Raw genomic sequence first — 25,518 nt, 5'->3', positions numbered from 1 at the left:
AGAGTAATTCCAGAAAACCAGGCTAAGCAGTTGTAGTGAAGGGTTTCTCCTTGGGTCCCTCCTAATGATCTGATGGAGGACAGAGGTACAGGGAGCAACCTATCATTCACAGTCATGTGCTCGGCACATAGGAGTCCAGGGGTCGGGAACCTGTGGCTCGCGAGCCAGATGTGGCTCCTTTGATGGCTGCATCTGGCTCGCAGACAAATCTTTAATAAAAAAAAATAACGTTAAAAATATAAAACATTCTCATGTATTACAATCCATTCATTTCCTACCGCTCATGTTCATGGTTGTGGGCGGCTGGAGCCAATCACAGCTGTCCTCTGGGACAACACCAAATTTTTATTGGATAATGCGTAATGTACATGGATCGGGTCATTGTATGGCTCTCATGAAATTACATTTTAAAATATGTGGCGTTCATGACTCTCTCAGCCAAAAAGTTTCCCGACCCCTGTAGTAGACGTTACATAAAGATTTACTAAATGGTTTTGTGAATGAGTGAAGGAAGGATATATTCTTCCCTTATCCTCTAGAGTGATGATCAGCAAAATATGGCTCACCACCTGTTTTTGTAAATAAAATTTCACTGGACTGTGGCCATATCCATTTGTTTATATGTTTGTTGTCTATTGTCTATGGCTACTTTGGGGGCCACTGGCAGAATTGAGCAGTTGCCACAAAACTCTATGCCCTACAAAGCCTAAACTGTTTACTAGGATCCTTTACAGGAACAGTTTGGTGACTCCTGGTCCAGAGTAGCGTTCCTCAAACCATGATGTGCATTCCCGTCCCCCGGGGAGCCTGTGAGCATGCCAGCTGGCTTAGGAGCGATGCCTGTGGCGCCCATCTCTGGAGGAAGGGAGTCGGAGCGCGGGCCCAGTGCGTACAGCACCACCAGGGCTCGCGTCTGGAGCTTGTTCTCCCGGGCTCTTCAAGATCATTTATGATCCAGCACCTCTCAAAGCTTGGACCGGACACAGTTGAAGAACAAACACCACTTTATTCGGAAAGGTTCCGTGTCACAATGTGCCTCTCCCCTGCCTCCTAGACCTGCTGTGGGCCCGGCTGTCCGAGTTCCCTAAAGGAATTCTGTGCAACTGTGAGTCCTCGCGATTTCTGGTCTTTTCTCCATGTCTATGGCCTCATCCAACCCCAACCTTGTCCCTCCGGCCAGCCTCCTGCCCGGCCTCGTTGGCTCGGTGGCCCTGCAGGAAACTTAACTCTGGAGAAGCAGGGCGACGCCAGCCAACACCCACCGGGATGGGCTCTCCTTGGTCTTCAGGTGGAAAGTCCACACGTAGGTGGGTCCCCGCTGACGCGTCCTGTACACGGGACAGGGGTAGACGCCGCGGCCACCGGGCGTATCGGCAGGAAGGGCCTTGATGAACATCACAGGCATGGCGGGGGTCAGGTCCTGGAGCTTGGCCTCGGCGAGGACCCCAGCCTGAGGACAGAACGGGAGAGGAGCCATGTTAGATCAGACCTGGGCCTCAGCCCGCCTTCTCCCGGCCGGAGACCCAGGAGGGGAAGACCGGGAAGGGCCGGCTGCCGCCACACCCACTCGGCTCCCGGGCTCGTTCAACCCTCTGGGGCCGACGCTTCTGGTAACTGCTTTCTCGCCTAACTCACTCTGTGAGGGGGAGTTCCACAAGCTGGTATTTTTTTCACACACAGATGGATCCCTTTGAAGCTTGAGTCTTTTCCTAGTTTTATCTTTTGATTTATTCCTTTCTTCCTGAGCATGTTGCAGGTGACTGTTTTCCAGATGTCATGGCTAGGTGCAGGGGGACCTCAAGACGAGTACAACGCCGCTACCAGCAAACGCTTTAGCTTTTAAAGCTTTGGTCTGATGGTGTTCCAGTGTCTTCTGGGACCTCATCCACCCTCTAAGGGGGCAGAGGAAGCTGCCTTCTCCATCTTTACTCATGGCAAGGGACCTGGCCTTGCAGCTTCTCAGTTGGGTGCCTCTCTATTGGTTTTCTGAGATTTTCTTTTTGTGTGTGTGTGTGTGTGAGAGAGAGAGACATAGAAAGACTTATAGAGGGACAGATAGGAGGGACAGGCAGATGGATGGAGAGAGATGACAAGCATCAATTCTTCATTGTGGCACCTTAGTTCATTGATTGCTTTCTCATATATGCCTTGACGGGGGGGGGGGGGAGGGGGCTACAGCAGAGTGAGTGACCCATTGCTCAAGCCAGTGACCTTGGACTCAAGCCAGCGACCATGGGGTCTGTGATCCCACGCTCAGGCCGGCAATCCCATGCTCAAGCAGATGAGTTCGCCCTCAAGCCAGCAACCTTAGGGCTCGAACCTGGGTCCTCTGAATCCCAGTCCGACGCTCTATCTACTATGCCACCACCCGGTCAGGCTCTGAAATGTCTTGATAGAGCTGTCTAGGGTAGTTTTTCCTACTAGTCCTGAGAAATAGTCTGAGGAACAAAAAGTTTCCTTATCAAAAACACTTGAGGAAAGGGCGTACCATACGCTCGCCTTGAAGATTGACATTGTGTGTACACTAGCACACCGAAGGCAACCAGAAGTCCTGGCAGTTAAAAACAAAGGTTTATTTCATTTAATTAATTAATTTTTTAAAGTGAGAGGAGGGGAGATAGAGAGACAGACTCTCACATGTGCCCCAACGGCAATCCCCCTCTGGGACCGGTACTCGGACCAACCGAGCTGTCCTCAGTGCCTGGGAAGATTATTTAAGTCAGAAGATTCAGGGGCATCCCTTTTAGTAATCACACTCAGTGGAAGGCAGTGAGTATGTAGTCATCACACAGAGGATGTCCCTTGGCCCATCCCAGGGTGTACCTGTGCGTCCCAGCGAGCCCCTTCCATGAAGAGGCCGTGGACATAGGCCCCTTCCCGAGGAGGGCTTCTGACCTCCTCTCTGGCCTTCTTTGTCACGTCACAGTGCAGAGCCCTCCTGTCTAGCGGCCAGCCGTTCTCGCGGGCCCCAGACTGCATTACAGCCGTCAGGAAGGACCGGGGGTTGAAGAACCCTGTCAGCCACACGGTGGGGGGCATCGCAAAGTCGCCTGTCCAGGCCTCCAGCTCCTTGATTCTGCGGAGGAGGTCCGCCCACCAGGCCGCCAGGCCCGCCGTGGAAGGGTAGGCTCGCCTGGCCCAGCGCTCTGGCACTGTGTCTAGGTACAGGTCGTTCTGTAAGTTCTCCATGTCGCTGGTCATGCTCAGCTCCCCCTGAAGACAAAGAGGAGAGGAGACAGTCAGGGACCGCAAGTCCCCCACACCAGCCTTAGGGAGTTCTGCCTCGTGGCCCTCCAGCCTTAGGGAGTTCTGCCTCGTGGCCCTCAAGGAGACAGGAGATGACTCCAGGGGTTGGTGATGCAGTGACCTTCCTGTCTAGGATTTGCGAGCTTTGTCTTATGGAGGCTGATCGTCTAAATCTCCCTGCTTCACGGATATCGGATTCTACATCCATCTGCTGGTGGTAGTGGACTGGTCCTCTACGGACCTCAAACCACTCATGCTGGTTGGACCCTCCCCCCCTAAAACTTGAACTCCATGATTTTCCTCCAGCCTTTGCAAGCAACGCTGCAGACTTGTGCATGCAGCTTAAAAACAAGGCTATCAAGTTTCATTTACAGATGGTTTTCAATGAAAGCCTTTCTTTATAAACTTTAGCCAGCATTGGAAGAGAGTGCCTTAAAATTGCCTAACGGTTTGGTTTCTGAAGGCAGTCCTTGATTCTTCCAAAAGCCCTGTGAAATAGGGCCTTTCTCCCTGTTTGATGAAGACACAGACAGTGAGATGGCCGTCATGCTGAGGCCGCGCGGGGAGGACCCGGGAGAGGCGGGAGTGGACCCCGAGCGGCCTAGGACCTGTGCTTTTACCCAGCACACGTTTCTGCCTCACGTGTCAGCATGTCGCCCACGTCCACAGGGGCCTCTCGGGTGTCAGGCCTGCTCTGGGGGTTGTCATGCAGGGTATGGGCCCCTGGGCAGCTCCCGTATGCCGCCCAGCCGGTCACAGCTCATTCTGACTTCAGCCCGGCTTCAGGCTTCCAGGCTGTGTGTCACTCCTCGCAGTGGGAACAGACTCCGGTTGTGGGGGTGACACCGTCGCGGGCACTTACATTGCTTTAGGAGGCCTGCTCTGCAGCTGCCAGGTCCCTGGAGCCCGTCTCCCTTCAAGGGGGTCGGCCTCCCTCCCACGCGAGACCCCACCCGCCTGCGACCCCTCCCACGCGAGACCCCACCCACCTGCAGGCCCAGGCGCAGCTCCCGAAGCGAGCCCCGGATCTCTCCGGTCAGCGTGTTCATCCGCGCGCACTCCTGGAAGGCGACGACCGCGTAGGGGGTGCGCTCTGCCACCTTGGCCATCAGCTCCGGGATGTTAAACTCGTCCGCCACCCGCTCCAGTATGTCTTCCAGCACAGCCTTCACCTGCCGCACCGCAGGAGACACGGGGTTAAGAAAGGGCTCTAATTCTGAGAGGGACTTCAGTTTCTCCTAGTACCGCAAGCGAGGAAGATGCCAGTCATCCATGCCCGCCAGCCACGCCCTTGTCTGCCCACTTAGGTCCGGGCTGGAGGACCAGCTACCACATGGCCTCTTCACCGGCTGTGACGTGTGCGGCTAGCTTAAACAAGGGGCACAGATGTCTTTCCAAGAACTGGGAGTTGCTGAAACTCAGATTGAAACGGTTACCTGTGAGAGTCAAATTAGAAAGGCACGGGACAGACTTGGGCCAAGTGTGGTGGTCACTGTGGGCCATGTGAAGTATGTATGTATATGTATATATTCATTCTATTCTGAGTACAGGTCGTTCTGTACCTAGGATTTCTATATCAATATATATATTATATACATTATATATGTATATATATTCATTCTATTCTGAGTACAGGTCATTCTGTACCTAGGATTCTTATATCAAAATATATATATTATATACATTCTATTATATACATTATATATGTGTCTGTGTGTATATATATATTCATTCTATTCTGAGTACAGGTCGTTCTGTAGCTAGGATTCCTATATCAATATATATTATATACATTCTATTATATACGTTTTATTTATTTATATATACACACACACACACACACATTCTATTCTGAGTTCCCAGGAGGCTTCCTGGGGGTTTCTGCCCTTGGGTCCTGGAAGAAGCACCCCCACCTATCACGTGAACCTCCCCCCACCCCACCATGATTTCTTCAGCCACACAGCTATTTGCTAATTAGTCCAGGACAGCTAGAACAGCCAGGGGCCCTCTCCTGGAAAACTGGACTCGAGGCACTGAGATACCGAGTTATTTGGGAACAAGTGTATGGAGGCTGAGCCTGCCATTTTGAAGTCAACGAGCAAGTCCCGGTCTGTCGGCAGAGAGATATAATAAACCAAGCGCAGACGTAATAAAACGTGCGCCAGCAGAAAAGGGCGGAGTGGGGTGGGGAGAGGGCAGGGGGCCAGCCAGAGAGAGTGCCGGCCTTTCTGGGTCCTGAAATACAAGTGGTGGGTGTCTAGTGTTTGTCTGTCTGCCCGTCCGTCCATCATTGCTCTCCCCTCTTCTTAAGACGTCTCTCTCTCCTTTATGAAATGACCTCTTCCCCATTGTTTTGAGGTACAGTCATCCCATGACCCAAGTAGGCCAACTGGAGTATGAAAATTGGAATCTCAAGACTGAGATTCAGGGACAGAAGGTGGCTGGAGCCACTGCCAGGATGGAAGAGCCCCGCAAAGGACTGTCCACTTGTCTGTCCCCTGAACCCCAGAACCACGTGGCTCCTCTCCTTCCTCACGATGCTGCTGATATGGGGAGCTATTCCTGGCCTCTTTCACTCAGCTCAGCGGGTCTCTCTTGCGCACCACCAGAGAACCCCGACTGAGTTAATACGGTTCTTTTGGGCGTTACCCATGTGAATCTTAGTGAATCGTTTAGGTATGAATTTTCCGTATCTGTATAAATGCCTAAGAGCGTTTTTTTCTCCACCTGTCCCCTTCTCCCCCAATTCCCAGGGCGGATGTAAAGATCAAATCAAATGAGTTGATGAATGTGATAGCACCTGAAAGCTATAAAAAAAGACACTATATAAATGTAAAGGATTATTAATAATCACTTTACCTGGTATTGTTAACATATGATACATTCTCTAGGAAAGGAGCTGATGTTAAGGGGGAAAAAAAAAGTAAAACTCATCACCCTGTCACAAATGGGCTGCTGGTGCTGTCACAGCAGAACCTGGAATGGAATTTTTATGGTGCCTGGAAGCTGCTGCTCGCGCGGCAGACAGACCGCTAAAATTACATCGCATTTCTGTCTCTGGAGTGGAATTGAAGAAACAGCCCTTGAACAGTGAGCTGCCATTGGACGTTATTCACAAGGAGACGGAAAGAGAGTCTGGAGGCCTTGTTCCAAAAGACGCCGGATGTGGGGACACAGAGTTCTACTCTGTCACCCACCAGGCCACCGCAGAGCGTGAGGGGCCAGGCGTGAGGACGGGAGGGCTGTTAATGAAGGGAGCAGGTCCGCAGACATAGACAAGTCCCTCTCCTGCTCAGAGGAGCCCACGGGCTCCTTCAGGTGGGAGGAGTGGGCTCCAAGGGATGCGGCCTACTTTACTCACACAAGCCTTTTACTGGGGGGGGGTGTGTGTGACAAATGCTTACCAAGAATATCTAAACATTACAGATCCATATGACATTAGAAGCAAAACCCCCCTTCAACTTTTCCTATGTTCTCAAAGGGGGGGGGCAAGAATCACTAATTGCTAATTTTGGAGTTTATAATTCTTGCAGGTATCCTTCAATGCATATAATTCCATCCATCCATCCATCCATCCGCCCACCCACTCACCAACCCACCCACACATTATTCATCCTCCAGTCATTCTTCATCTATCCAGCCATCCATTCATCTATCCACCCACTCACCCCCCCATCATCCATCCACTCACCCACCCGTCCACCCACCGTCCCCATAGTTATCCTGTCTGTTATGTCTTCCTTCCCCTCCCCTTCCCTTCCTGTCAATCACTAACAGAGTTATACTACACGTAGCTTTTCCAGTTTGCCTTTTTCACCTTATAATAAATATTGGACACATTTCCTTGTTGGAACATGGGGATTTGCCTTATTTTGTTTTGTTTTTTTTTTCCTTTTAAACACTATACATTATTTTACTGTTTTGGCAGACCATAGTTTATTGTGTCATTCCCCTGTTGGATATTGGGTCTGTTTATTATTTCTACTACTGTAAGCAATCCTACAATAAATAAATATATCATAAAATCCATGCACTTTTGAGTGTTCCCACTGGCTGAATTCCTACATATAGAATTATGAGTAAAAAAATATGAACATTTAAAAGTTTTAGTAGCCATGGGCAAAAACTTCTGCAATTTAAACTCCTACCAGCAGAGATGAGAGTGGTTGTTCTCCTATGCCCTTGTCACTAGATACTATCACACTGAAAGATCTTTACCACTCGGTGAAAGATGACATTTCACTTAGTTTCATTCCATCATGAGTGACTCTGAGAATATTATCATTGGCCATTGGTATTATGATGGCCAATGATTATGAATTTATTTTGTGTCTTTCATCCCCTCCTCTCCTCTTTTCTTTCCTTCTTTTCCCAGATGTAGAATTTTTTTTTGTACATTAGCAAAATTTGCCCAGTTCCTCATACCTGTGGTACTAAGAGGTTTTTCTAGTTTGGCAAGTGATCATAGTTTATCCATTTCTGAAACACACACACACACACACACACACGCACACACACATTATTCTGGGAGATAGTTGGAAAAAAGGGATAAGAAAATGACAAGAACTAGATGCGCCTTTGAACGTCGCCCGGAGAACCCTAAGTCTGCCGCCTACATCACCCCAGCGTTTGATAGTTTTAAAGCTAGGCATGTTTTCTGTTCTACACAGTTTAGATTCTAGGTCATGTAAAATTTCTTTTTTCTTCTTCTTTTGTTCTCAAATTCTATCTTCTGCCTCAAATGGTGGAACAGCCTGACCGCATGATTCCGGGCATCTTTCTCGAAGTACGTGCAACGGCATCAAGCTCGTTAGGGTGCAGATCCCTGGGCCTGACCCCAGACTCAGAGTTAAGATTTCAAGCTTCTTTGTTCGTTCCGAGGTGTATTGAAATTAGAGAGCCACTAATTTACTGACACCAGTCCGCACCTTAAACAGCAGGACAGCTCCCTCAGTGTCAGGCAGTTTGTTTTCTAAAAATCCCTGGAGCTTAAAAACTTGATGACTCCCCAGGCCTCCTAGCCCTTCCTCTTCCAAGCAGGGTTCCTCGTAAACCCCGCAGAATCTCGCGTCCAGGGAGCGGTTGTGGTGTGGCGGTGGGAAGGGGTGGGTCTCTCCGGGGATGAATGAACTGGTCTCAGGAAACACGTCAGGGAGAACCTCCATTTCGGAGCCCCTTCCTTTCCTGCCCTCTGCTCTGCCCGCGCCAGGAGCGGGGTCCTCGCATTGCCGCTGGTCGTCCCCAGACCCGTACCTCCTTTTTCTACCTCCAAATTCCCCCGTATCTTCCCCAAATTCCTGGAGGTCCTGTGCTCAGCAGCACTTGACGGTGTGTGTTAGGAGGCTCTGCTTAAATGTCATTCACTCAGAGAGAAGCTATTTTTGTCATAAAGAGGATGAGTGAATCCAAACGAGCATCATCTGCTTGGTGGTACTAAGATGGTACTTGGTGGGATGAGGGTGGAGGTTTTCAGGACCAGCTTTCCCACCCGGCATTGCTGTCAAGGAGTCATGGGGTCGGTTTCCAGCTTCCCAAACCACCGCGGTTCACCTCCTTCCCCTTGGCAGACACACTGAATCGAAGTGAACTTTGGGTGGACTCGCAACGCGAACCCAATGGCAGGGACTTCCCGTGATGTCGCCAGATGGCCAGCATGGTGACCTGACTGAGGAAGGGGAAGGGCTCTTGGATCGAAGAGCAGGTCTATTGAGGTTGGATGTCCGCGTGCGCGGGGAAGGTGCGCACAGGGGTCCGCGTGCGCGCGGGGAAGGTGCACAAAGGGGTCCGCGTGCGCGGGGAAGGTGCGCACAGGGGTCCTGGCGGGGAAGGTGCGCTCAGGAGTCCGCCTGCACTGCCGATGCGGCCCGGCCCGGCCCGGCCCGTGGGAGGACAGAGCAGGGTCTCCGCCTGCAATCCTCAGCTCCCCAGCTCCCCGAGCGGTCTCGGGCAACCCCTCCCCATACCTTTTCTTCTCTCGTGGCCGCGGCTCCCTCTCCGGCTGGGCTGTCCCGGGGTTGCAGCTCCAGCAGCGTGCGGAAGAGCTTTTCTGAGGTCTGGGTCAGGAAGCCGATCTCTGCGTTGGGGTGGAGGCCGTAGAGGTACGGGGACTCCGGGGGCAGCGCGGCGTCAATGTACTAGGAGTCAAGGGCAGGCTCACTCAGAAACAAACCACGACGCCCCCATCTCCCACGTGGTTTCCTACTCCAAAGGATGGTCAGCGGGGCGGAGCAGGCTCAGGACAGCAGTGTTCCCTCGGCGGTCCCAGTGAGCCCTGCTCGCCCGCGCTGGCAGTGGTCAGCGCGCTGTCCACCCACCAGGGCACACCGTCGCCTCGCCCCTGGCCTTCCCTCCACACCACTAGTTTTTAAATGCTGAGTTGGTTTTCCAGAACGCCCCTACTCCTGAGGTCGTCCTCCGGTTGGGAATTTAGAGGAGTTTGCGCATCTCTAACCTCACCTGCTCCCACTGCTTCCTGACGCACACCTGTCCTTCTGCACAGGAGGAGAGCTTCTCAGCGCCTTTTGGAAATACTCAGCCTCACCTGGTACCTTTGTTCAACTTCTTCTAGGACCAGAGACCTCTTCCCCTTGACTCCCTTTCCTCTCCCTCCTGTTTAGCCGAACCAGGGATGACACACTTCAGTGCAAACACGGAACAACACGTGCAAAATGGACGTGAGAGTCGGGTGCAGGACTAGGCGAGCTTTTCTGTGCACCAGAGAGTTCCTGCCTCCGGTGATACATAGTCTCACTTACAATTTTTAACACAGTGTGTGTCCCCCCAATAGCACATCTCAGTGTCACTTATGGTGGGCCACCATCTGCTGTCCCTAAAAATAAAAGTCTTCTTCAGCATGAAGGCTTCCTTTCTTTTCCAAATATTCTCTGAGTACAGTTCTTTCTGTGAAAGTGAGAAAAAGATCCTTCAAGTTTAGCTCCTAATTTGACTTCAACGATTTCTTGGTGTTAGTACATAGAATCTTTCTTCAAGGCAAATTTGCATTTATTTTTATATTTCTTTCAGAAGCTGGCACAGTTCTGGACTTCTTGGTGGTTCTTTATAACTATCTATTAACTGACAGATTAAAGGGAGGAATGAAGAAAAGGAAAATCTACCTCAGTTATTTGGAGGTTTGCAAACCAAGTTCTTATTGCCCGTACTGACTCCAGTCTCTTGTCAAACTGCCCCAGAGACACTAGGGGACGCTCTTGCACAACTTTCTTGTCTAAAAGCCTGGAAAGCTTTTGGCCAAGTAGTTCTTTAAAAAATAAATTCTCTTACTTTTTAGAGTCCTATTGTTTCTAATTTCTTCTCACAGGTCCCTTTTTTTCCCTGGATTGAATGACTTTTTTGAAGTAACATAAATTTAAAGCTTGTAGCTAATGTTTCTATGACCAGAATTTCTCTTAAGTTTAGTATTCAAAGTTCTTTTAGGCATCTTCAAAAGTCAAGCAACCAAAATATTTGGAAAAAAAAATCTTGGAATATATTTTCCATGGCAGGCTAAACAGGCACAGATGAGCACCTTAGAAATATCTATAGGAATAATAACATAAAAACCCAGAGTAATAGTATAAACAAGCCTCATTGGAATGTTTTTCTTTGTGTACGTGGGCATGTGCACCTGCAGTCATAGCAACCCACAAAGAATAGAAATGAGTGATCTGCCCGCAAGATCACGTCGCTTTGAAGACATTTAGAATCACCGATATAAACTGGAGCAAAAGCTAGCGAAGTTCTAACCTGAAATTTTGCTCCTAATGGCTTTGTCAATATCCTGAATGAAAACAATCAAATGAACGGCCCCAAATGTTATTTGTAGAAAAGAGCAACACGCACAATTATTGAACGAAACGTCTAGAATAAGAAGGTCTCCCAAGGCTTAATTGTATCATGAATTTGAGGCTAGAGGTCCTGCAGCTCTCAAATTGAACAGGGCAGACTCGGGGCTGAGAACCACCCTTGGTATCAGCGTGGCTCTTGAAGCCGTTCTTCCCTGGGCCTGCGTGAGCGTGCCTAGGCCACAGAGCAGCATGGAAGGGAGACCCAGGTCCCCAGTGGGCGCCTGTCCGCTGCGAGGAGGAAAGGGCAGAACCTTACCTGATGGTACCCGTTGTAGTCCATGTTGCCGGGGTAGGGGAAGCCGGGGGCCAGGGACAGCTCTCCTTCAAACATTTCTGGTTTAATGAACTCCTCCAGGTACGTCCTGCAGAGCCTCCTGTCCCAGTCGTCGGTGATGTGGCCTCCGTACATAATCTCTCCAAAGAGGTAACGCAGGTCGTCATAGGGGACCTGAGGGCCGAGGCAAAGAGAGAAAGGCCCGCCACTCAGGCACCCGGCTGGCCCCGTGTGTGGGCGCAGCATGAGCCACAAGATGGGATGCTCCTCGAGATTAGGAGCAATGCTAATGCCCCGCAGGGTCTGGTTCACACGGCAGCTCGTTAAAGCTTGAAACATTACACCAAAGGCTGAAGTGAGGCGAGATGCCGACCCCTGGCATACATGTGTCCCCTCTCGTGGTCGTGAACTGTGACAATGGAGACTGGCTCTACCAACAAGTCCTATCCACGGGCCAATGTCGAATGGAGGAAAATGCAGACCAAGGTGCGTGTCTCCTGTCCTGCCGTTAATTAGCATAGTCATTCATGGTCTCCTGGAAAGTCCAGAGGGAATGAACTGTGGCGGGCAAGTTGGCTGCTGTTGAAGGTGTGGGCAGAAGCCCCCGGGGAGAGCCTTGTCCCAGTGCCGCAGATCAAGGGACGAAGTATGTGTGTGTGTGGGGGGGGCAGTGGGCTTCCGGTCCGAGCTGGAGGCAGAGGGGCTGCTCAGGGCTTCCCGGTGGTCCAGAGCTGGAGGCAGAGGGGCGGTGGGCTTCCCAGCCAGGAGCTGGAGGCAGAGGGGCCGCTCAGGGCCCCTGGGCCTGATCTATGTCCCCACCAGAAAGGAGGAGGCTGTGTTTGTCCTCTGACCCAGAGGAGCGTTGATGGCGTGAACTTTCCTTCAGTGGAGGAGCACGGGTCTGTGAGTGCGTTTTCTCTGAACCAGGAACGTCAGACAGAAGGAAGGAGACAAGGTGTAGCAGGGTGTGGCTGCTGCTTCAGCTTCGTGAGACCCTGCCTCTGTGAGGGGCCGAGCTCCCCAGAGAAGTTCTGCGTCCTCGGCTAATTCAACTGGGAATTTGTATCAGGTGCACGTGGGGAGGGGGCGCTCTTCTCAGCAATCCACGGTGCCCTGCGGAGCTGTGAGCACGCAGGGTGGTCTGTGCACTCTGGGGGCGGGGCGCTGACTCACACCAGGTGTGAGACACAGAAGGGGGGGGCTGACTCACACCAGGTGTGAGACACAGAAGGGGGGGGCTGACTCACACCAGGTGTGAGACACAGAAGGGGAGGCTGACTCACACCAGGTGTGAGACACAGAAGGGGGGGCTGACTCACACCAGGTGTGAGACACAGGGGGGGGGGCTGACTCACACCAGGTGTGAGACACAGAAGGGGGGGCTGACTCCGGGGCGGGGGGCTGACTCACACCAGGTGTGAGACACAGAAGGGGGGGCTGACTCACACCAGGTGTGAGACACAGAAGGGGGGCTGACTCACATCAGGTGTGAGACACAGAAGCACCTGAGCTTCTGTGCTACTTCTCTGGGCCTCACGCTGCCCCGGGGTGAGCACATGGGTAAGCTGTACTTCCTCACTCCTGACGGGTGCATACGCGCGCCCCCCCTCCCTGCGCTGACGCCCCCTCTTCCCTCTTGAAGGTGGCCCCCCCGACCTGCCGGGAGCCGGCCAGCACCCTCACCTTGGCGTTGGCCTCCAGGAAGTTATAGAGCACATTCACGGAGATGGTGAGGTCCCCGGTGTTGAACGGGTAGGAACGGTTCCACCCCTGGGGCCCAAACTTCCGTCTTTCTGCCACCACCGCGTGGAAGTAACAGAGGGAAAAGAGGATGCCCTTGAACTCCGTTTCCCGGGAACACATCTCCAGGGTGTCCTGAAAGAGAAGTGTCGCAAGCGGAGTAGCACGGAGGGAGCGGCCGTTCTGCGGGGCATTTCAGGGGGTGGGTCAGGGGGTGGGGTTTCTTCAGGTCAGGTTGCCCTACGTCCTGGTTAGGCTCTGAGCTGGGTACAGTGGGGACTACAGACTGCACTGCGGACAGGCACGGGTCGGGGTCGGGGTCTGAGGCGACCCAGCGGAGGGTGGGTTTTAGTTTAGACTTCGAGTTAAGGTTTACAGTCAGGTTCTAACGCCCGGTTTGGTGCACAGCTCACGTCTGCCCACACGGGGGCGCTCATGGCGTTCTCAAGCGGAGTGAATGTGTTTGTCATGTTCACACCACTTTACCCTGGGGGGGGGCTCCCCCAGCATCGTCTCTTATTTCCTGCCTTCCTGCCATGCTTTTCTACCCAACACGGAACCTATGTCACCTTATTAAGTTTAATTTCTCAACAAAAAGAGTCGAACACAGGGCTCCATTCCACGGCTGGATCGCCGCTCCCTGACCCCGGGCTAACTGGAAGGCCCGAGGCCCAGATGCCTGCAGCAGTCCGCCGCTGTCGTCTGAGCGTGAGTGCCGGCCCCTTGCCTGAAGGGAGTGTGCTGGTCCAGTAAGTGTGTGACCAGTAAATCCCATCAGTTCGGGCTCCAGCGACATGCCCTCTTCTATCCTGGAATCTTTATTAAACATGTGGATTTGCCCCCCCCCCCCAAACCTCTTGCCAGAGAAAGACCCTGAACTAGGTTCCCCCAGAAATAGCTGAGAATTGAGCACTGGGTTGTATTGAGTAGACACAGATGTGGGTGAAAATAAAAATATATATTTTTTAATAAATCAAGATGTGGTCACAAACTGGACCGGAGAAGCTCAGGGAAAGTCAGGGGCCTCGCGGACTCAGGGAACTAAGGTAACCCCAGGATGGTCTAGATCAAACCTTGCTAACTAAAAGCAGTTCCTGGAGGGTAGTCACGTCCGAGGGAAGAACTTGCTCTAAATCAGGGGTCCCCAAACTTTTTACACAGGGGGCCAGTTCACTGTCCCTCAGACCATTGGAGGGCCGGACTATAAAAAAACTATGAACAAATCCCTATGCACACTGCACATATCTTACTTTTTTTTTTTTTGTATTTTTCTGAAGCTGGAAACGGGGAGAGATAGTCAGACAGACTCCCGCATGCGCCCGACCGGGATCCACCCGGCACGCCCACCAGGGGCAACGCTCTGCCCACCAGGGGGCGATGCTCTGCCCCTCCAGGGTGTTGCTCTGCCGCGACCAGAGCCACTCTAGCTCCTGGGGCAGAGGCCAAGGAGCCATCCCCAGCGCCCGGGCCATCTTTGCTCCAATGGAGCCTTGGCTGCGGGAGGGGAAGAGAGAGACAGAGAGGAAGGAGGGGGTGGGGGAGGAGAAGCAAATGGCACTTCTCCTATGTGCCCTGGCCGGGAATTGAACCCAGGTCCCCCGTACGCCAGGCCGACGCTCTACCGCTGAGCCAACCGGCCAGGGCCTGCACATATCTTATTTTAAAGTAAAAAAAAAAAACAGAACGGGAACAAATACAATATTTTAAATAAAGAACAAGTAAATTTAAATCAACAAACTGACCAGTATTTCAATGGGAACTATGCTCCTCTCACTGACCACCAATGAAAGAGGTGCCCCTTCCAGAAGTGCGGTGGGGGCCGGATAAATGGCCTCAGGGGGCCGCATGCGGCCCGCAGGCCGTAGTTTGGGGACCCCTGCTCTAAACAGAGGTCAGTGCTTGCTTTTACTCAAGCCTGTCTGCTGTCTTTTGCATCCACGATAATGCGCCTGATCATAGGCCTTTGGAATGGAAGAGTCATCTTCCCTCTCCAGCAGGCCAGACATCTCACCAGAGCAGAAGTCGACAGACCCCTCCCTGTTCTTGTTCTGTGAACCATTAACTGTAGCTGCCCCGTACCTGCCTATGTAAGTGTTTCAACAACACAGACGTTTTCACTTTTACCCCATCCCAGAGATTTCCCGGCTTTGCCTTCTCCGCCTCCCTAATCTATCACCAATTTCATGTGACCCCTATGTCTTCCCCTTTGATTCTGACGTATAAAATAAGTGGTGAGACCGCCATTTTCCGGAGCATTTTCCTCAATCCGTTGAGACTTTGCTTCCCGGCACTTGTCGACACTTTGGCTCAAATCAACCCGTAAAGAATTCCTGCAGGTTTGGAAGTTGTTTTCCACTGACACAGGGCAGAAGTCAGTCTCAGAGGATGCCTTGTGCCGCTGGGCACTGCCTCACAGCCCCCCCCCCAGAGTCAGCTCCCCTCCCCTCCCCCCTTCCCCCCTCCCCCCCTCCCCCCCTCCCCCCCCTCCCTGGGCCATACCTGAGTGAAGTGGTCCAGGGCCTTGTGCAGGTTGGCGTGCATGCCTGTGGGGGGCTCGCTGGTGACTTTAATGGAGTTCTCCAGGATGCCCTGGGGGATGAGGTGGCCCTCCGGGGAGGGCGCGGGCTCTGCGCTGAGGAAGACCCTGAACGCGGGGTGGCTGTGCTCCCCGTGCTCCTCCAGCCTCCTCTCCAGGGTGCTCAGCCACTTGGCCACCAGGTGGATGTTCTGGTGGGAAAGATGGACCCCCCCCCCACACACACACACACACGATATAGGCATTTGCTTCCGTTCACCGGAAACAGTTACCAAGGAGGCAGCTAGGGACGGAGCGGCCTCAGCTTCGAAATCCCATTGCCGTGTGAATGTCGGGGTTCCTGGTACTGGGGACCCTGCAATCGAGCCCATCCCCCTGATAGCCCGAGTCTCTCGGCACGGTGTTCTCAGAGCTGACCGTGTCTCAGAGAAATTGCTGTGGCACGGACTCTCGAACCCCCCGCCCTCCCCACAGGGTTTCTGGTCCAGCTTGAAACCTACGGACTCTTACTGATCCATGCCACCCCGTTAGATTTAATTTTCTAAATAAATTAAAAAGCAGAGAAGAAGAGGCTAGTTTCTAGTAGTTACACATGTGAGGTTCCAGTCGTGCGTGTAACCAAGAATGTTAAACGTGTAACACAATAGAAAAATACACCAGAAGTTCCTTAAAATGCATGGGAGGTGACCAGCAGCCAAAACATCCTGCTGCTGCGGCCTTCCCCCAGCTTCCTGAGCCGGCGCCCAAGCCCTCCGAGTCCTCCCACGCAGAGCTGAGTCCTCCCACGCGGAGTTGCGGAAACCAGCCACCTGGTCAAGGGGCGGCACTGAGTGGGGGAGGGGTGAGGAAGAGCACGCAGGAGGGAGAACAACCGGAGAGGCCGAAGAGAGAGAGCGAAGGGCCGGGATATGGAAGGAAATGGAAGTGAGAGGGGAAGTGTTGGTCAAATAAGTTTGTAAAATATGATTTTTATGTTTTCTCGCTTATAGTTTGCATTGGGGGCTGGGCAGCGCCAGGTGTATGTGGTCAGTGAAATTGCATGTTACCTTCCTGCTTGGGAAGGGCCATTGTTTTGCCAATGTTTGCTGGAGGAGAGGTTTTCCAGCCAGAGAGTTTTGAAAAAAAAGCAGAGGAGGAGGAGAAGAGGGAGGGGGAAGCCATGTTTGCAGGGAGAGCGGAGAGAATGCAGGATGCTGAGGAAGAAGCCAGTTTGTGCAGAGAGAGAGAGAAGGTGTGCAGATGGGGAACCAGAGCTACTGTGGCTTGTGGGGCCTTTGATTCCAGGAGGAAGCGGAGAAGGTTCTCTTGGTTGTGGAACCGGAGACTGTGTCGGGGCTTTGGGAGCCCTGAGTGGAAGGGAAGTGTTTTCCCTGTGTGTTTGCTCGCCGGCCGCTGTGAGACTTGAATGAAGGAATGGCCCGCCATTGTTTCTTTACTGTCTGTCCAGTTCTAATGGGAATCTGAACCTGCACGTGCCTGGCCGCAAGGCCGCGACGACCGGCCGTACAGTAAGCGAGGAGAGGGATGCCCAAGACCGTGACCTGAGGTCCAGACAGGGTAAGAGGTCAGGAAGGACCCCTGACCAGGGCAGAGGGCGCGTACCTGCAAAATGACCCAGTGACCGTTCTTGGCAGCCAGGTCCAGTGCGGCCTCGGCCACCACCTCCTGTCCTTGCCCCAGGGACACGCTGTGGAAGTTCCGATTGTTGAAGGTGTAGCCAAGCTTTTTACCTGGAAGGAAGTATGGCGGCGGTGGCGTCATCTCTGCGTCTGATGATCGGTGTGTTTAATGTTCGTCAGGAAACGCACCCCCCCACATCACTCCCCAGCACCGGTGTGCCTGGACCTGTGCCCCAGTGTCTTAGGCTGACCCCGTTCCTTCGTGGAGGGCTCTATCGTCCGGCTTTCTCTTCCCACAGAGAGGAAGCGCTTGTCTAGACCACAGTTGCATCACCCTCCTCGCTTGGTCCCCAGGAATGGATGGAGGGTCTGATGCTCTACCGTTCGCAGGCCCGGCCTTGGTCGTCCTGGAGAGTGCTGATTTGAGAGGCTCACAGGGCCAAGGGTAGCGAGCCTGGGGCAGTGGCCCTGTCTAACTTGCTTTGTCCCCTGAATCTATATTTTCCCTGGAAGCTCACTGGGACGTGTGGCCAGAAGAGGCAGAATTCAGGTCATTCTAGCTTTTCATAATTTGCATTGTAGTAACTGCCTCCCCTATGAATCCCAAGGCACAGAAGACGTTCCTCTCATCATTTTGCACAAATCAGAGTAAAGAGACCAGGCAGGAAGGGGCTTGGTTGCACAGGTGTGGCCATTCCAGGGGATGCGTCTCGGTAACATCTGTGGGAGGTCGTGGGCGTCAGGAGCGGAGTAAGGGAGAGGCCACGCTGACACAAACAGCACAGCTGCCTTCTCGAACAAGGCCAACGCTCGCGAGTTATTCTCCAGCCCGAGAAAAAACTTTAGGTAAAGACAAGACCTAATGTAGCGAACCAATTTTACTTGGACATCAGCTATTATCCCAATACAATAAAGTTTAGAGAAATGACATAATAGTTTTTAGACCAAAGGATCATAAAAAGGTATAATACCATGAAGAAATCATTGAGCAATTTTTCCAGGAAGGTGGAGAACACAAGAGAAAAGATAAGAATTTTTTTTTTTTTTAAAAGAAAAAGCATAAAACCTGTACTTAAAATTTTTAGTTTTAGAGGAACTAAAATTAAATATGCAAATACACTCACACTGGAAAAGTTAAAGAATGTTATCACTGTTGGACATTTCCTTTAAATACTTAAAAAGGTATAGATTCCCTTTCAACTGGATGAGACAGAGCAAGATAACTTTTTGTAGCGAGAAATCGTTATTATAAATTCAATGGTGATAAACCCAAGAAATACCTTTATTAAACTCTATAAATCCTAGCTAGCAATAGATTTGATGTCAGCTTTAGAACCAGGGATATAAACATCTTATCCCAGAGAAAATATCAGTATAAAAGGTGCCTGGATTATTAGATAGCCTTAGTAACATTTCTTCTTACAGAAGAGCCTTATTTCTTTTCTGTATTAGAAAAAGAAAGAAAGAAAGAGAGAGAGAAGGATATGGGGAATGAGGGGTTTATGAAGATTAGTTAGAAACTGCAGACGGGAGGACTGTTGGGGATTCAGTCTAGCACTGCAGAGGACAGCCGGGATCGGCACGCACTCATCTAAGCCGGAGGCGAGGCATGACCATGAACCCGAGGAGAAAGAAATGGATCTTGGCGAGGATGAGAAGAGGGGAAATTTGACAGGATTTGCACCGACTGGACAATTAGCTAAACGGGACTGCACCACACTCAAGCCAAGGCAACCTGGCAGAGTCCCTCCATTTGTAACTTGGAGGCTCTTAAAATAGCCTTCTGGTTAATCAGCAAGCCCCTCCACCCAGTCATGTTCCCTTGGGGTTTCACCTTTATGTTTTGTGCTGTGACTTCCATGCCCCGTCCTTCATGACCTTTAACTTGGATTTCCCTTTCATTTGTTTGTTTGTTTAGACAGTCATACACTTTATAAAGTGGTTCCCCGATATGTGTGGTCCCTACCCAGCCCCATACATAGTTACTAGAATGTTACTGACTCTGTTCCCTGTGCTGGACTTTAGATCCACATGACTGTTCTGTAACTACCAGTTTGTACTCCTTAATCCTTTTACCTTCATCACCCAGTCCCCCAACTCCCTTCCCTTCTGGGAATCATCAGTTTGTTGTTTGCATCTATGGGTCTGTTTCTGTTTTGTTTCCTTATTTATATTGTTCATTAGATCCCAATATAAGTAAAATCACACGGTATTTGTCTTTCGCTGACTGACTTATTTCACTTAGCATAGTACACCCTAGGCCCATCCCTGCTGTCGCAAATGGTAAAACTTCATTCTCATTTATGGCCAAGTAGTATTCTGTTGTGTATACGTACCACTACTTTTTTATCCATTCGTTGACTGATGGGGACTTGGGCTGCTTCCGACCTCTGGCTACTGTAAATTACGCTGCAGTGAGTACAGGGATGCCTGTATTCTTTCGAATTAGTGTTTTGGGTTTCTCTGGAATATACCCAGAATTGTTGAGTCACAAGGCAGACCCATTTTTAACTTTCCCCCCTCTTTTTGAAATGAGAGGAGGGGAGATGGAGAGACAGATTCCTGCAAGTGCCCTAACCAGGAGCTACCTGGCAACCCCATCTGGGGCGATACTCACAACCAAGCTATTTTTGGCGCCTGAGGTGGAGGCTGCACAGAACCACCCTCAGCCCCTGGTGTGGATGCACTCAAACTAGTGGAGCCATGGTTGCAGGAGGGAAAGAGAGAAACAGAGAAAGAGTGAGAGAGAAGGGGGAGGGGTGGAGAAGCAGATGGGCGCGTCTCCTGTGTGTCCGGACCGGGAATCGAACCAGGGACATCCACACACCAGGCTGACACTCTACCATTGGGCAACCCTGCCAGGGCCCACAACAGGGAACCAATAATGTAAAGTAGGCTGGAGAAATAGGGAGGTGCTGGAGGACAAAGCTCCCCGTAAGCCCCATGAAGAAGTCCGACCTTCATTTTGAGGTCAGTGAAAGCATCATGCTTGTATTTTGGGGTGATTGCTCCAGCTCCAGTTAGGGGAATGGGCAGGTGGCGAGACAGAGTTCCTCAGGACCCGGCTGCTGCAGCTTCTACCTCACAGAGCCCAGAGCAATGGTCCCCTGGTGCCGGTTCAGCGACGACTCTAACTTCCCTTTGGCTAGCGGCCCTGGCCGGTTGGCTCAGCGGTAGAGCGTCGGTCTGGCGTGTGGGGAACCCGGGTTCGATTCCCGGCCAGGGCACATAGGAGAAGCGCCCATTTGCTTCTCCCCCCCCCTTCCTCTCTGTCTCTCTCTTCCCCTCCCGCAGCCAAGACTCCATTGGAGCAAAGATGGCCAGGGCGCTGGGGATGGCTCCTTGGCCTCTGCCCCAGGCGCTAGAGTGGCTCTGGTCACGGCAGAGCATCACCCCCTGGTGGGCAGAGCGTCGCCCCCTGGTGGGCAGAGCGTCGCCCCTGGTGGGCGTGCCGGGTGGATCCCGGTCGGGCGCATGCGGGAGTCTGTCTGACTGTCTCTCCCCGTTTCCAGCTTCAGAAAAAAACCAAAAAAAACCCCCAAAAAACAAAAAAAACCTTCCGTATGGCTAGCAAGTACCGAGTACTGTATGACGAACCCTGAGTTGGAAATAGAAGAACCAGCAGACGCGGAGTAACAGCGCATGCGCGAGCGCAGCCTTGGCCCCAAGCGGACTTTTCCTCACCTTGATTTTCTACATCCTTCAGCGGGTCCACCCCTGGAGACAGGATGAAAAATACGGGAGTGGCCGGTCCTGATTCTTCAAACAAGCTTGCAAAGTCTGACGCTCTTCCCACCACGTATTTGCTTCCCAATGTCTCCTCAACAAAGTCTCTTCCAGGAAAAAAAAAAAAAGTAGGTGAGTGTTTATCAGTCACAAAATAACAACACTGAGAAACAGCCATCTGTAGGAGTGGAAGGGTGAGTTCAAGGTGGCCACAGAGCCAGGACCGACTCCCAGCGTGACTTACTGGGTCAGCACAGAACCCCTGTGTGGCCACCCGCCAGCCTGCTCACCACAATCAGCCCCTTCTACGTCCCCATCTGTCCAGGCCACAGTGGACTCCTGTGTGTCCTGTCACGTCCCCGCCGTCCATCAGGAGACGGACAGAGGTCGTGTCTTCCGGGAGCTTGCAGGCAGCTCAGCCCTCCCTGCTCCCCTCCCCGAGGTCCCCCACCTACCATTTCAGGCCCCCCGTCTCCTGCCCCTTCGTGTTCCATCGTGACCTGTGTTTCCTTCCATCTCACTCCGCCTGCCCACGTTCCTTTCCAAGGTGTCCACGTTACACACAGTAAAACCCCAGAGCTGCGGCCATCTGGTGCAGCCCCTGGCCTCACCTCTCCCGCAGGACACTGCTGCTCCTGCTGCCGTTCAGCTCCTGGCCTCCCCCCCCCCCCCCAGGACACTGCTGCTCCTGCTGCCGTTCAGCTCCTGGCCTCACCTCCCCCCCAGGGACACTGCTGCTCCTGCTGCCGTTCAGCTCCTGGCCTCCCCCCCCCCCCCAGGACACTGCTGCTCCTGCTGCCGTTCAGCTCCTGGCCTCACCTCCCCCCCAGGGACACTGCTGCTCCTGCTGCCGTTCAGCTCCTGGCCTCACCTCTCCCGCAGGACACTGCTGCTCCTGCTGCCGTTCAGCTCCTGGCCTTACCTCTCCCCCAGGGACACTGCTGCTCCTGCTGCCGTTCAGCTGGGCTCATTCTCCTACATCAGATGCAGCCCAGGACTAGGGGGCGGGATCAAGGCCCTGCCCACGTTCCTTCCCAAGGTGTCCCACGTTACGATAAAACCCCAGAGCTGCGGCCATCTGGTGCAGCCCCTGGCCTCCCTCTCCCCCAGGACACTGCTGCTCCTGCTGCCGTTCAGCTGGGCTCATTCTCCTACATCAGATGCAGCCCAGGACTAGGGGGCGGGATCAAGGCCCTGCCCACGTTCCTTCCCAAGGTGTCCCACGTTACGATAAAACCCCAGAGCTGCGGCCATCTGGTGCAGCCCCTGGCCTCCCTCTCCCCCAGGACACTGCTGCTCCTGCTGCCGTTCAGCTGGGCTCATTCTCCCACATCAGATGCAGCCCAGGACTAGGGGGTGGGATCAAGGTCCTGCTCACGGATGACTATTGTTTATAAACCCTTTACGTCTCTACTCGTGTGGCTCCATTGTGGCTCATTCCTGTGACTGTCACCACCACTTCTGCATGTCAGTGTCATCTATCGTTCCTCTGGTCACTGTGTCCATTCACTGAACACCTGGACACTCGCTCATGGGCTTTCCACCATCTTGAATGACCTCAACCTCCCTGTGGACAATCGTCCAGGTTCCCAACAACCTTCCTTCTTCTGCATTCACTCCAGCATTCCAATTCCATGGCCGCACCCTCACCCTCGTTATCATCAATACTTTGGGAATTTCTCTATGTCTGAAACCGTGAATGGGAAACACCCCACTCTCGGACCCAAACTTTTTATCTTTACAGTTCTTAGCAATTTTCCCACCCTTTACTCATTCTCTACCTGGATTGGTGCCCCTACAAACGCAGTCTCTTCGCCTCCCTAGTGTTTTTTTTCTTTAATCATCCCTTTCTTCTCTTATTTCCTATCCAGCATAGAGCCCATGGCCTATAACGTTTTTCCTTTAAAAACAACTTTCTTGAGGTATAATTGACACACCGTAAAATTCACCCATTTTAAGTGTACCATTCAATAATTTTTTAAATAAATTCAACACATTCTACAATCTTCACCACAAACCGGTTTTAGAACATTCTCATGCTGCCGACAAGGTCTTCTTGCCTATTTAAATAGCTGCTTCCCCCCCTCAGCCCCCCCCCTCCAATGACTAATCTGCTTTCTGCCTTTAATAGGTGGGGCGTCCTAAGACTTCCTATCATTCTCTTGCCAAAACCTCAACTTCCCTCAGGTCTTATTCCAACACACCCGCGTAGACTGACCGGCGCTCTGGGTCAGCCTAACTCCGGATCTACGCCTGGGCTGTCATGTGCAAAATCACCTCCCGGCGGGGACGGCACCACCACGGATGCCGGCTCTTAACGAGGTGCCTTCAGCGCTGCTTGAAATTCGTTGCATTTTCCTGGTCAGCCTTCTCGCTTTTCCCGCAGAACCAATTTCAAAGCTTCTGTGCTCTCCTCCCATCTCCAGCCCTCCTGCCTCCCCTTTCACGCCCACTCCGCTGAGGACCCTGCCTCCGGCTTCCCAGAGAAAACAGGAGCTGTCCCACAAAATCCTCCTCAACTTTCTATCATCCTCCTACCACCCTGGAAACGACCACACACCTCTCTCCCTCCCTCTCCCTCCTTCTCTCTCTCTCTCTCTCTCTCTCTCTCTCTGATGAAAGCAGATACCCTTCCTGCTAAGGACGGCCCTTCCATCTGGCTCTGGCTGCCACCGTGTCCGGCCACATGAGACATGACCAGCTTTCTCTCCATGCTGATCTGATGAGCCCCTCTCCAAACTCTCCGCCTAGACGCTGGGAACACATGGCACACACAGGCCTCCTGGGACTTGGGGGGTTGGGCACAAAGGCTCCCGTTACCACGAACACATGCTTTTGTGCTCAGCCCTGCTGGCTTGGCCGTACTGAGCTTGTCCATCCCGTCCCGGGCCCCCGGTGGTCCCCGGCTCTTACCGCAGGGCGCAGGCCACCCGTCCGGGCGTCCGGCCGTCCCCTGTCCCCTACCGCAGGGTGCAGGCCACCCGGTCTGGCCACAGGGCGCAGGCCACCCGTCCCGGGCCCCCCGCGGCCCCCTTCCCTACCGCAAGGCGCAGGCCACCTGTCCCGGGCCCCCCGCGGCCCCCGCTCCCTACCGCAGGGTGCAGGCCACCCGGTCTGGCCACAGGGTGCAGGCCACCCATCCCAGCCCCCCCGTGGTCCCCTGCTCCCTACCGCAGGGCGCAGGCCACCTGTCCAGGGCCCCCCGCGGCCCCCGCTCCCTACCGCAGGGTGCAGGCCACCCGGTCTGGCCACAGGGTGCAGGCCACCCATCCCAGCCCCCCCGCGGTCCCCTGCTCCCTACCGCAGGGTGCAGGCCACCCGTCCCAGCCCCCCCGCGGTCCCCTGCTCCCTACCGCAGGGTGCAGGCCACCCGTCCCGGGCCTCCCCGCGTCCCCCGCTCCCTACCGCAGGGCACAGGCCACCCGGTCCGGCCACAGGGCCCGCAGCATGCACAGGCGCTGCAGGGCGGTCTTGTTCCTCCACTCCTGTGGGAACCTCTCCTTCTCAGGACATTCTGACTCCACAAACTTTCTCCAGCTCTTGGAAGACCCCTCGATGTCCCGGTCCAGGTGGTGGAATTCTTCCATGGACGACAGTGCCTGGGAATTTCCGAGAAGCCTGCTCTGATGCGGTTTCTCAGAGCTGGGATGTGCACGGCGTTGGGGGCGGGGACGGTTCAGGAGCAAGACTACACTACAGACACAATTCTGTCCCATTTAGGCTCTTTCCCGGAGGCTTGGATCGTCCGCCACGCACACTCAGGAAAGAGGAAGGATTTTGATCGGCTCACCTGGAGCAAACTGCCCCCACAGTATGCGAGGTTTAGCAAATGAGGTGTTTGGAACGTTACCTGCGTGGGAGACTGAGCAGCACTGCCTCGGGCTGTTACGTGGGAAAGGGCACAGGAACGGACACCATGGTCTTTCTGGTCACGGAGCCTGGACACTCTAAGGGTTGACTCCTCCCTCCCACTCCCATATTCACTTTGCGGGCGACTCCCGTCCACCCCCTCCAACCCTCTCTGCAGTCACCGACTTTGTGTTAATGCCAACTGGAAAACTCCCGCACATGGCCCGCGTCCGTCAGGCTCGAGTCCCTGTGACCAGCTCACTCAGCGCTTCCCTCCAACCCACCCAGTGGCCCAGGGCCCCGCGGTCCTTCTCTCTGTCCGACACGTCTGCCCCGGGCCCCGGACATGAGCCAGTCTCTGCCTGCCCCAGTCCGTGGCCACAGGCCTTTCACGGCGTCCCAGGGCCCGTTCTCTGCGCCAGGCTCCACTCCTCTCCTGCGCCCGGGATGCGCGATTAGCGATTAGTATTTGCTGAGGTCTGCAAGCCGCGCACGCCCAGCTCAGAGTCAGCCCGTGTCACATGCGTCCCTTCCAACCTGGAAGGCACAGGCCTCCCGCCCTTCTTCTGCGGACCCCACAGCCGATATCTTTAATAAAGATATAGACTCGATTTTAATGTTTTTGATATTTGACTTCCGAGAGCTTGGAAGCCTCATGCCTCTCTCTTCGCCTCCCGCTCCGGC

The 25,518-nt window shown here is 53.2% G+C and overlaps 1 protein-coding gene across 1 annotated transcript in view; it reads right to left on the bottom strand.

Moving 5' to 3' along the window:
- Positions 1-1,133: 1,133 nt before the first annotated feature.
- DNAH9 (dynein axonemal heavy chain 9) overlaps positions 1,134-25,518 on the bottom strand; it is a 263,946-nt gene continuing 239,561 nt past the window's right edge. The window contains exons 60-69 of the mRNA XM_066264311.1: positions 24,391-24,584; positions 20,944-21,092; positions 17,243-17,370; positions 15,604-15,831; positions 13,048-13,239; positions 11,347-11,538; positions 9,210-9,380; positions 4,236-4,418; positions 2,824-3,213; positions 1,134-1,450 (exon numbers count right to left, since the gene is read on the bottom strand). Coding sequence (XP_066120408.1) covers positions 1,223-1,450; positions 2,824-3,213; positions 4,236-4,418; positions 9,210-9,380; positions 11,347-11,538; positions 13,048-13,239; positions 15,604-15,831; positions 17,243-17,370; positions 20,944-21,092; positions 24,391-24,584 — 2,055 coding nt within the window. The 3' untranslated portion in view covers positions 1,134-1,222. The remainder of the gene's footprint in view (positions 1,451-2,823; positions 3,214-4,235; positions 4,419-9,209; positions 9,381-11,346; positions 11,539-13,047; positions 13,240-15,603; positions 15,832-17,242; positions 17,371-20,943; positions 21,093-24,390; positions 24,585-25,518) is intronic.

The sequence above is a fragment of the Saccopteryx bilineata genome, chromosome 2 (genome assembly GCF_036850765.1).
Source record: "Saccopteryx bilineata isolate mSacBil1 chromosome 2, mSacBil1_pri_phased_curated, whole genome shotgun sequence".
In the NCBI taxonomy this organism is placed as follows: domain Eukaryota; kingdom Metazoa; phylum Chordata; class Mammalia; order Chiroptera; family Emballonuridae; genus Saccopteryx; species Saccopteryx bilineata.
Note: the sequence above shows the minus strand (reverse complement) of the source record. Positions and strands in the feature narration are given on the sequence as shown.